This window comes from Bos taurus, chromosome 14, assembly GCF_002263795.3.
Source record: "Bos taurus isolate L1 Dominette 01449 registration number 42190680 breed Hereford chromosome 14, ARS-UCD2.0, whole genome shotgun sequence".
Taxonomy (NCBI): Eukaryota; Metazoa; Chordata; class Mammalia; order Artiodactyla; family Bovidae; genus Bos; species Bos taurus.
The window spans coordinates 34,284,956-34,297,579 of record NC_037341.1 but is presented as its reverse complement, the minus strand read 5'-3'; the positions used below and the strand labels follow the sequence as shown (position 1 = coordinate 34,297,579).

The 12,624-nt window shown below is 37.5% G+C and overlaps 1 protein-coding gene across 2 annotated transcripts in view; it reads left to right on the top strand.

Annotated features, from left to right (window-relative positions):
* TRAM1 (translocation associated membrane protein 1) overlaps positions 1 to 12,624 on the top strand; it is a 33,788-nt gene that overhangs the window by 9,708 nt on the left and 11,456 nt on the right. Inside the window, 7 exon segments of one of the 2 annotated variants that reach the window (NM_001040476.3) lie at positions 639 to 702; positions 2,470 to 2,591; positions 2,706 to 2,822; positions 4,099 to 4,157; positions 5,823 to 5,907; positions 12,248 to 12,318; positions 12,425 to 12,529. In NM_001040476.3, the coding sequence (NP_001035566.2) occupies positions 639 to 702; positions 2,470 to 2,591; positions 2,706 to 2,822; positions 4,099 to 4,157; positions 5,823 to 5,907; positions 12,248 to 12,318; positions 12,425 to 12,529 (623 nt within the window). 2 annotated transcript variants of the gene reach the window in all.

Genomic DNA, 12,624 nt, shown 5'->3' with positions numbered 1-12,624 from the left:
TATTATAACCATTTGTTTCTTCCAAAACCCAAATAAGTTTCGAGTCGTCTGGATCATATCATTCATCTCTGTTATCATTTCTTGCCTGGTATAGTGCTTGGTGCCTATAAATACCGAGTAAGTGTTCCATTTTTCTGTTGTGACCACTTTGCTTATACCAGTCGTCAGGTCAGTTAAACACTTATTGACCGTGTATCTGTGCCGTGCGTGCGGGGGATTAACGCCACAGACCCTACCTTTGGTCCGTTTTCGTCCTGGTAACGGTGCTCCCTTTTCTTTCATTCATTTACATTAAAAATTTTTCTTGATGGCAATTTTGTGTTCATTGTACAGGTAGAGAGAGAAACATTATTTATCAAAAACACTGTTTACTGGAACTGCAGTATCTCTTTTTTGAAATCTTAAAGTTAGAAGTGCATTGCACAATCCCACCTAAATTGCAGACTGCTCTGGTGAATTAAGTTAACTTCAAGCTCCTTGGCGAGGGGGGATCCCAGTTGCGCCTGTCCGGGTGACACAGGAACTGGGGGGCCCTCCTTGGTTCTTAGATGTAGGGACAGAACTTGAAATGTTTTTTCCCCCGGAGTTGCTCTTTGGGTGAGAGTCACAAATTGACCTGATCTTTTTCTTCTTTCCAGATAACAGCAAAAGTTTCTATCATTTTTGTTACTCTTCAGTACAATGTTACCCTCCCTGCCACAGGTAGGTGCTTTCTTTTGAAATTTTCTGGTTAAGTAGAAGAGTTCATTTGGGCAGATTTGGAAATTTCTGTGAATGCTAGGTTCTTCATTATCTTCACAGATCTCATTCATGATGAGAATGAATATTATTCTTGATGATTTTGTCATAATGCAAGATCTGATGTTTTGGGTTGACCTCACCCTGTATGAAAATCAGTTTTTATGTGTTTAATGTTTACTGTGTACTTTTGTAAGTGGGCTTGAAATTCCATGGAAGAACAGGGTTTTTGTGGGGTTGTTTTTTTTTTTTTTTTTTTGTCCTTCTCTTCCCTCTGATCTTTTCATAAGAAAATCCTAAGAATAGATATTTTGCATTTGTCTGAAGTGTCCTTGTTGAGTCAAGGTTTCTAAAGGCCCAATGTTCAGGTTCAGTTTTTTTGACTTATGAGTTCTGTTTGGGAACTGTAATAAGAACCCTCTTAAGCCCATTTTGGAGAAGGCAATGGCACCCCACTCCAGTACTCTTGCCTGGAAAATCCCATGGATGGAGGAGCCTGGTGGGCTGCAGTCCATGGGGTCACTAGGAGTCGGACACGACTAAGCGACTTCACTTTCACTTTTCACTTTCATGCATTGGAGAAGGAAATGGCAGCCCACTCCAGTGTTCTTGCCTGGAGAATCCCAGGGACGGGGGAGCCTGGTGGGCTGCCATCTGTGGGGTCGCACAGAGTCGGACACGACTGAAGCGAGTTAGCAGCAGCAGCAGCAGCAAGCCCATTTTATCGTTGCTTTTTGATTGTGCTCTACCATTCTATCAGTTATTTTGATGAAAGAGTGACAGTAAGCTCTAAGAGATATCTTGGGAATAGCATCCAAACTACATTTTTAGGTTTTATTTCAAAAATTTTTTCTAGATTATGCTAGGTGAGAATCAAGTTGTTATTGAAAATTGATTATAGTTGAATATAGTAATGTAATTAATTAGCATGGATGAGGGGTGGGGTATTCACTTAACAAGATAACATATTCAGGCAGTAAATTTGTCCCCAGTCTCTCTATTTAGAATGTAAGAAATAATTACACAACATGGAGTTGGGTTTTTGTTCAGTTTTATCATTTTGTAAATATTTGGTTTAGTAATTTAGATATCAGATTACTGAAAACCACAGAGTTGTTTAGAAATTTGAGTATGCCAGAGAAGAACAAAGCTCTTTTACCAACTCACAAGTATTTGCTTAAGTCTTGTTCTGGAAAATTAGCAGTTTTAAAGACTGAAAACAATTGCAGCAGTTGCTTCTGTCTTCCCTGCTTAGAGTTCAAAACTAAATCAAATCAAAGTCAGCTTTTCTATCAGAATCATAAATATGGTATCTAGTTTGAAGAATAGAGCTAGAAAGTTGAAAGTTTCAAAAGTTCCTTGAAAACACAGGCAAATGGGCTAAGTATAACTTACTTTGATACAACCTAAATATAACCTGCTCTGCCCCTGGGATATCCAGGGGTCTGAGTGTGGCCTCCCCCACCCCGTCTTCTGATCTTTAATGGCTGTAACTAACCTGTGTCAAGTCTTTGTAAGTAATTTCTGAAACTTTAGACTTCTAGGTAATATCAGTTTTCATCGCTGCTAAGACTCAAGGTGTCCAAAAGCATATTCCGTGATGTTTCTATAAACTTATTTATTAGATTAGTCTTCTTTTGTTTGTTTCCATAACTGTGTTGTACTTAGTGCTGTTTTTATAATCTTATGTATATTTTTGTGTGTGTGTGTGTCCTGTTGTTTGGCCTTCAGAAGAACAAGCTACTGAATCAGCGTTCCTTTATTACTATGGTATCAAAGATTTGGCTACAGTTTTCTTCTACATGCTAGTGGCGATAATTATTCATGCCATAATTCAAGAATATGTGTTGGATGTAAGTATACAATCTTAGAAATCTATACTTTGTAAAATACTAGCTCTCCATACCATTATAGTTATGTTAAATACATTTTTATAATCTTAAATTAACAATTGTTTTTATTTTTAGAAAATTAACAGGCGAATGCATTTCTCCAAAACGAAACACAGCAAGTTTAATGAATCTGGTCAGCTTAGTGCATTCTACCTGTTTTCTTGTATTTGGGGCACATTCATTCTCATATCTGTAAGTATGTGCTATGCCTAAATTCTCATCTCTCAGAGTGTTTAATTATGTACTCAGAACAGGAAATGATGTCCTATTTTTAGCATTCATAAGCAAACCCTGAACCTTAGAAAAATTCCTCTTCTGTTGTTCTTATCTAGGATTAGGAGTTCTGCTATTGAACTAGTATAAATCAGGTTTCATCAGTAAGCCTCTCTTTAAGTTTTTATACAGCAAAAATTGCCAACTATGTTCAGTGTTCCAGAAAGCCTTACTCAGTTTTAGTCGATCTGAATGTTGTCTTCATATCTTGTAGTCATTTGCAAGTGGCTCTGTATTAGCAGAAAGGGTGAATTATCAGTGCTACTTTCACAAGGTTGCATGTATACTAGAGATGAATAAATAGGCCAAGTGAATTTTCCAGGGTATGACACAGTTGGAGACAGACCAAAACTCAGCTTTTCAAGTCCAGTGCTTGTTCCATTGTAAACTCCTGCCTTAGTGATACTTTATAGATGAATATAAAATTCAGCTTAAAATCTATCTTATATACTCAGAAAATTTTTTATTATTATTGATGTACACAAATTCTGTCTTACACAGTTTTAAAAAAACAAATGTGTTTAAAACCTCAATAGGTATTAAGGGTAAGTTGCTTCAGTTTTTTCTATATATACATATGTGATAATTCTCACTAAACAGATCTGGTTATCTAAGAAAAAGACATGGTTATTATGTGGACATGCATGCATGCATGCTAAGTTACTTCAGTCATGTCTGACTCTTGCGACCCCATGGAGTGCAACCCGCCAGGCACCTCCGTCCATGGGATTCTCCAGGCAAGAATACTGGAGTGGGCTGCTGTTTCCTTCTCCTTCTGTGGACATAATCTTATAAAACTTGGCAGCACCTTGCTCCTCTGTCTCCTGTCAGGTGCCCCCTCTTTTGGAACCCTTTCTTTGATTACCCCGAGAAAAAATTCTTCCTTGATGACTGTTACGTGCCATTACTGTTTTTTGGTTGTGTTTGCATATGTGTCTTTTTTACTCTCCTGGATTGAAAGAATTTCAAAAGCCAGGAATTATGTCTTTTCGAACTTCACATCACTGATTGATTTTCCCATCACTAAAGTAAGCAGTTCGACTGAATGAAACTAAAACATCTAAAGTGTTTGACTTCCGTGGACCCTTTGGAACTTGAGATGGAGAGTTGTAAATGTGCAAGAAATGAAAGTACTGTCTTATTTTCTAAGGAATTTACATGCTCATTAGGCTAATTTTTGTATCTTCTCTCTTAGGAAAACTACATCTCAGACCCGACTATTTTGTGGAGGGCTTATCCCCATAACCTGATGACGTAAGTCATTTTTAGTAGACTTTTCTCACTTAAGGGCCATGGTCACGTCTTTAAGCAGGATTTGTTTGTTACTCTCTTTTAAGACCTGAGGCATATTCATACAATAAGTATGTCTTTGGCAGTCACACTGTTATAAGAGCAAAACACTGCTCTGTGCTTTTATTATGCATATAGTCTTTTCAGTATGTCTGTTACCTAAAGAGAACTGATTTTAATGGTAATCCTAATTTAGTCCTCTGTCTTCTTTTCCCTCATCTTTTCTCCTCATTCCTGCTCGATTGTCTACACACTTTTGCTCCTTTTCTTTACCCTAGTCTCTTTTCTTCCATTTCTTCTCTCTTACACTATAAGCTTGAGGATAGAGACTTTCACTTTTTTGCCCCCCAAGGTTTCTGTACAGTGTGCTATAAGAAGCTCAGGGGTCTCCAAGTCAGCTAGCTAAGTTATTCATTCTTCAAGCCCAGTTCTAAAACGTCTGTTCCATGTTTTCCTTGCTCCTTTAGCCTATGTGGGCTTCTGCTTTCCAGACTTTTTCGTTTTGTTATGCAGTATTTTATGTTCATACATTGTCTTGGCTGCTCTGTAATTGTCTCATTTATGTAAGTCAGTCTTATGTTGTGCCCATGCCCACCAAGACGGTTTGTAATTGACAGCAGAAGGAATTGTCTCTGTTCATATCCTTTGCTGTGCCAGCTGTAGGGGCTTATCATCTAGGCAGTAGTCAGTGGATGCATTGTGATGGGAGAATTGGAGAAAAAGATATGAAGAGGGTAACATGACCTACAGTATTACCATATTCTGCTGAGCCATTCTAACTTTTAAAAAGTGTATTAATTCAATGAACTTTTGTAGAATGGGGATATAAATATCATATTATGTGGGACTGTATTTTCTCCCCTTCCCTGTCCTCCTTCCCCTCTCTCCCTACAGAATTATTCAGATAGGCTTTGTGTTTTCCACTTTAGACCTCTGGAGGAGATGGGGAGGGAATGCAGAAAGAGAAGGTCTAGAGGGGTGTGGTGTGAAGAGACTGTGGACTTTAGATTGATGAAAATGTGTCTCCTAGGAGCCCTTCCGTGCCTTATTCCTCTCTTGAATCCGAGTTTGCTTCCATTTATTAGGGGTTCTCAAGTGTCTCAACCAGGTAGAGTTACCATGTTTCCCTAAGAAAAAATCCAGAGGTTGTTTGTAATTGGGATTGTCTCAGTGTCCAGTGCTGGTGAATCTGTGCACCTTCACTTCTTCGCCATCTTTTTGCCCTTCCTACTTCCCTTTCAAGGAACCCTTACAGATGTGTGATTTGATTCCCTCAGAGACACGTTCCGCATATTTTCAGTAGCTAACAGGCACACTCACAGTACTAACTCACTCATAGGCAAGGGGCTCTGTTTCCTCGTAGCTTGCTTGGTTGCTCCCAGGGTTCTGTGGATCATGTCTTTGCTTCTGCTATTTAGTCCAGAAGAACTGACTGATGGTGGGGAGACCCTGGGGGGCAGGGGAAGGGGGCTACTGCCGAGTAAAGTATAAGAAGTATTGTAAGGGGACCTGAAATGGTAACACAAAGGTGGCTACTTAGCATGTCCTGATCTCCAGTGTTTGTTTTTACTTTATTCTTTAAAGATTTTGTGCTTTAAACAATATGTTCTACTTTTTTGTGTTAAACAGATTTCAGATGAAGTTTTTCTACATATCACAGTTGGCATACTGGTTTCATGCTTTTCCTGAACTCTACTTCCAGAAAACCAAAAAAGTAAGCAGGGGTTTTGTAATTTTTAGATTTGTCTTGTCATTTTTGCCTTTTTTTGAAAAGTTGTTTTAAAATTAAATATTTCCTCACATCTCTAGCCTCCCTTTCCCCTCTCCCATCCCCCCACTATTGTCTCACCTCCTCTTTTTCCATACAGACTAAATGTCTGTAAGTATTTATTTATTGCAGAAACTTTTATTCGGTTCAACTTAAGAGGGGGGGATCTTACATTTGACATGCTAATTTCTTGTTTTAAAATTGTATTAGTGGTAATTGAAAATTTAAACGTCTTGCAATGTAAAATGTAATATTCAATTTGTGTTACTGATACGCTTAGCAATTTCACAAGTGAGACCAAATGGATTAATTAGATTATTCTGCAACTAATGGTACTGTGTATAAGTCCCAGAGAAAAATTCAATATTGAGAAAAGTAAACCAGAGTTAAATATTCACCTTGAATCTTTCCCTAGTGAAATAGGTAGGAAAGATGTTCATTTGTCTTGTTTGAACAGTAACTCAGCTATTAGAGCATTGCAGTAGCCTCCTGTGTAGTTTTACCCTTGGTACCTCTGAAGTCAGTCTTACCTGATGTCACAGAGTAAACTTTGTTTCCTTTATTTAACTCTTTCTCTTCTAAAAACTGTACTAGGTCCTTTTTGCTCTAAATTAAAATCCAGCTGCTCACCTGTGTTCCCAGGGTTCTTCCCATCTGTGCCCCTGTCCCCTGGCCCCTTTTTCTTCCCTTTTTGTACCTCATTCAGTTTTAACATTCTCTAATTTTATAATCCCAGCACATAGTTCTTTTCTCTGGGATACCTTTTCTAGTAAATTAATTAATCAAGCACTTTTATTCTCCTTTGGGGAGAGATTGTTTTTAAAATCCCTGTATATGAACTGACATGTTGGTGGGGGGGTGGAGGGGTAGGGGGCGGCGGGTGATGGATAAAAAGAAAGTCATGAGTTAACAGCCATAGTTGGGAGACAGGTACATGGGGATTCATTATGCTCTCTGTGGGTTGTGTGTATTTTACATTTTTCCACATTTAAAACATTGGTTTTAAAATCCCCTTACTTTGAGTAGCTTTTCCAAAACAGAAATGTAACCACCCATCCAGTGACCATTTTACCTCTGCCTTCTTAAAAGCCACACTTCTTTCTATATGTACTCTGGGTAGTTAATTCATGAATGTAAGTGCTTGATTTTATTGCTGTGTTGTATCTGTGCTTTTTGTGTCCTGTGTGTCGGTCATGATTGATGACCATGTAAAGCACCATCCATGTAAAGTAGAATGGTTTTCTAGTTAAGTTGATTATAAGAATTAGGATGAAGATCCCTAAAACCTTTGACTTAGAACTGTCTTAAGATAAAGTTCGCTTTCTTGGTCACACTAGCCATGTCGCAAATGCTCATTGGCCACAAATGGTTTCACAGTCTGCCATTTTGGATCAGAGACAGAACCTAGCCCTCATTGCAGAAAGTTCTGTGGAGCACTGCTGAGACTGTCATAGTCCTTGATGTCTCAGTACCATGGTTCAGATGTTTAGATCTTTCCTCATGTACTTTTGTACTTATGGATGTTTTAACCTCTGGGTTTCATTATGAGTTCATATGTCTATATATTGTTCATTGACCATGTAAGTAGAGCAGGACATTTCAAAGTAATTGTTCATTTTAGTTCTCAAAGCTCTTTTCTTATCAATTCCTGCCAGATGGCATTTCTCCAAAAATGCAGTCTAATTTTTATGGAATAATTTGCATAACTTAGAACTTAACTGAAACTATTTTTAACACCTACATATGACAGTCGAAAGTAACTGTTGCAAGTAATTAACATAATTTGAAAGTAACAGCTGCATATGTGTTCAACGGTTTCTTAAAATTTACTCTATAAGAATTATTTTTGGAAGAACTCTTCACTGGAAAAAAATTAGTACAGTGGTTATTTTGACCCAGTCCTACAGAGAAATGGAAAAAGGAACACAGTAGCAATTCAAGAGGTGTGTTAGTCACAAAGAACTCAGTTTCTTTTAAGAAGGATATTTTAATTGTATGTAATATGTACGTTTCAATATAAACAGTCCTCTCTTTTGTCCATAAGAGGATTCAAAATGTAATTTCTTAGCCAACTTGAGTATAAGAATTTTCAGGAAAGTGTGGATGGAATATCCAAATGTTTTATTTCTGATATTCAGATTATTTGGTTTAATTATCCATATTGTATATGATATAAAATATATTAAATTCTTAAAAAGCTTTTTGCCCACTCCTTCCTGAGGGTTACATTCATACTTTTCATGTGCGACTTGTTGTTAATATCTGTCCTTCATCACGGGCGCTTCCTTGACTTATTTAAATCAGTTTTTCCAGAGTACATCGTTACTCTGTCTTATTGATTCCTCCACTAACCTTGTGTAAGCATTTAGAAATGACATTGGTTGAGTTTTCTCAGGTTATGTATCTTAACCCATTTATTTGTTGTTTAAAATAAAGTAATCAATACAGATCTCTGTAGTATGAGAGCTTTGAAAAAATTTATATATGAGATGACTACATTTTTGGTTTAGGGGAAAATCTTTGCCTTATATTTGGGCATATATGCGATATTCAGTTTAAAGTAAAGTTCATATTTTAGTACTGTGTAAAGAAAAACATTTCCTTATAAAAACAGAAATTTACCAAAGTACACGGCTGACCTTTTTAGTAAAAGATGTTGGAATAACAACCAAATATGTCACCTGAAGTTATTTATAATTTTAGCATATGTTTTGATTCAAGTGTACTGTGTTTATTAGGTATTCAATGGAAAAGGAGACTTATCAGAATTTTAAGTCATTATTCTATGACTTTGTCCTTATATAAACTACTTGAATATTAGCATTAAGCATATATAAGGACTTGGCAACTGCTCAGTTTCATTACATATTTTTTCCATTCAGGTATAAGAAAGTTTGTAAATAAACAAAACCTCATTTCTGACTTGTGGTAAAAAGAGTTTATTTACATAACAAAATCATAGGGTGGTGAGTCTTGAAAAACCAAAATAGCTTTTTCTCATCCACATTTGCATTCATCTAGACTCTAGATTCTAGAACAGTTACGAGCCACCCTTGGATGGCGTGCTAACTCCCTAATTGAAATCTGTGATGTGGCCAGTTAACTGATACCGTGAACTGCCTCTAAGAGTGCCAACATCTTTTCTCACTGATCTTTCCACCCAGCCTTCTCTTTTCTCACTGATCCCCACACCCCAGGGAAACATGTAAGCCCCAGAGACTGTGGTGCTGGGTAAGGTCTTTATTGTGGGCCCCAGGCATGTAAGCCCCAGAAGGGCTGTAACCCTATGAGGATTGAAGAATGTCAGAGGAAGTCTGGTCTCATTTTAAAAATCATGCTACATCACACCTGTCACCTTATTGTTAATAGGGGAATACCTTTAACCTGCACTCTCCACCACTCCTTGCAGTAGACCCCTCCCTGTCACTCATTTATTTTGATACTTTTGTCTGGTTCAGCTTTGAATGTGCAAACATTGCTTTAGAGACACTGGCCAGTTTATAGAAGGCTCAAGTTTCTATTACTTAGAAAAAGATTTCTTGGCACTCTGTCCTTCTGGAAAAGCTCTTGCTAAGGATTTGATAGTTGTGGAGATGGGACCTTTGGTGCTGTTTTACTCACCATGATTGACTCGGTTGGTTGCTATCAGAAAGGCAGGGCTGAGATGCGAAGTTGAACTTGAATTTAGGGAAGAAGCTCTTGGCTTTTCTTTAACTAAGAGCAAGTGAAACCTTGCCTCACATAATTAGGTTGAGATTTACGGAGAAAAAATAAAAGAGAAATGGAATGACTTTTTGAAATATAGTATGTTTGTAATTTATAGTAGTGTTTTTAGATTTGTCTAATAGGAAGAAAGATAGGCAGCTTATGTTCTCTACTAAATGGTGTATTTTTAAAACCTATTTGTGTTTCTTCTTTTTTAAAAAACAAATCTTTTTTTTCTTTAATCTTTCCAAGCAGTTACACTGCTATAGTTTTTCCATCAGTTATTTCAGCAAATTAGTTTTTTACATTGATTTACACAATTGTTATGTAATAAAATGAGTTTAGTGTCCAATCAGCAATTTTTAATCTTTTTAAAAAGCTTTTATTATAAGTATCAAGGGTCCTCTTGGTGTTGTTTTCCCCTCAGAAGTTTGGAACATTGTTTAGCATACATCTGAAGGAATATGGCATTGTTTCGTGTATGTAGTCACTGACATGCCACCTCACTGCAACTTAGAATGTAGTTAAAATTGTAGTGAGGAGCTTCCCTGGCAGTCCAGTGGTTATTAAGACTTCCAATGGAGAGGGTGCAGGTTTGATCCCTGGTTGGGAAGCCACATGCCTTGCAGCTGAAAAACCAAATGGTCCACATCAAAAAAAAAAAAAAAATCTTTAGAAACAATAAAATAAAAATAAAATTATCATGAAAGTTAAAGTGTTTTGTTGACTATCTAAAATCATTTTGTACAGTGCCAATGATATATGCACCACACTTTGAGAAATACAACTACCATGTATTTAGTGACACCTCTGTTTCCATAGGGTGTCAAATTGCAATTATAACACTACAGCTGAGCTGGTCCAAAATGATTTTAAGAGAGTAAAGAGACTTCGTTGTGGTTGAACTTTGCCATGTTATCACAACACCTTTCTTTCTCACTCATTTAGTAAGGAAAAATACTTCATTGGAAGTTTGAAAATTATGTGGAGAAAATTGTCAGCCAGCCTTAGTTCTTTCTCCAGTTGGAAGCTCCACTATACACTTAGTATTGTGTCTTGGGAATTTTCCCCAAGAGTTCCACAGTGTAGGACTCTATATAGTTTTGTTCAACTGTCGTACGTTCTCTAACACTTGATCTTTGTACCATTCTTACTGGAAAAGACTTTTCAGTTTCAAAACTACACTTAAAAACTCTACTCTTTCTTGGAAGATTTGGTGAAGTAACTGTACTTGAATTGTAGGGGCTGAAAGAGAAGAGATCTGCGTTCAGCTCTCCAGTATGCCAGAGACAAGTTAGTGAGGTTCCAGGCAAATGGTGCTCAGTTTGCTGACATCAACCATATTGTAATCATTTTAATTAGAGCTGCAGTACATGAATAGTACTAGCCAGGCTAGTAGAACCATATATGTGGTAAACTGCCAAAAACAGAGTAGAAATGAGCGGTACAGGCATTTCCTAAATTAACAAGTGTTTATAGGGCCTGCTGTTCATTTTTTGCAAACATTTTTGACTGTAACCTAAGGTGAAAAACTATAGAGTTTACATTATAATTCTGCGTGTGTGTGTACTGCTGCTGCTGCTGCTGCTAAGTCGATTCAGTGGAGTCTGACTCTCTGCAACCCCATAGACGGCAGCCCACCAGGCTCCCCCGTACCTGGGATTCTCAAGGCAAGAACACCGGAGTGGGTTGCCATTTCCTTCTCCAATGCATGAAAGTGAAAAGTGAAAGTGAAATCGCTCAGTCGTGTCCGACTCTTAGCAACCCCATGGACTGTACAGGGCCCTCCATCCATGGGGTTTTCCAGGCAAGAGTATTGGAGTGGGGTGCCATTGCCTTCTCTGTGTGTGTGTACAGGTGTGTGTAAAATCTGGAATAAAACTTTGGTGAAACAATATAATATGCTGTACACTCTAGCATTTTTTAAATTATATTTCATATTTCAAAAGATGTTAGGGTGACTCCCAAATTAATTTTATGAATCACTTGACTTAAACATCTTTGAAAACCACTATTTCTAAGATAACCAAGTCATTAAGAACTATGGGGGGCGGGGGCGGGAAGGAAAAGCAAAAGTAAAATCTGAATACCTGACTTATAGGGTTATTAAGAGGATAAAGAATATACAATTAGATGGTATCCTAAGTGAGAAGATAAATTTTAACCTTTGGTTTTAATGACTTGACTGACAGTGAAATGAAAGGGACTGAAAAACGTGAATACTATTTGGGTAAACAAAGGAATCTCTGCTGGTATAAACATAGCGGTTTTAATGTTAGAAGGACATTATGGTTATTAAGATTGTGTCATTTAATATTGTTTATTATAAAAAGAATCACTCAGTACTAAAAGGGATTTGGAGTTCATCTGATTCAAGCAAACCCAGGTGTTATTCACATTTCCAGATGAGTAGATGAAGCCAAGAGAGGGTAAAGGACTGTGGCCAATTGGGGTGAGCAGTTGGAGTGGGTGCCGGGCAGAGTGGTCTTCAGGTCTTCGGTGACAGTACATTTTCACACTACTTCTCCAAACAGAACTACTTCCCCCGGTTTTAACCTGTTGTGCAATTTTCTGTTTACAGGAAGATATTCCTCGTCAGCTCGTCTACATCGGCCTTTACCTCTTTCACATTGCTGGAGCTTACCTTTTAAAGTGAGTTGGGATTTTTCTTGGGTGTGCTTATGGACTGGGCAGATAGTATGCTACTCTGTCTTAATTCGTAATTAATCTTTTCATTTTAAATGTGTTCTTCTAACAGCTTGAATCATCTAGGACTTGTGCTTTTGGTGCTACACTATTTTGTCGAGTTTCTTTTCCACATTTCCCGCCTATTTTACTTTAGTGACGAAAAGTATCAGAAAGGGTGAGTCTTTCAACCATTCTGTTTCTTGTGTAATTAAAGTCTGTGCTTATGTTGGAAAGGACCATGCTATTGCCAAGGTCCATGCTACTGTCAAT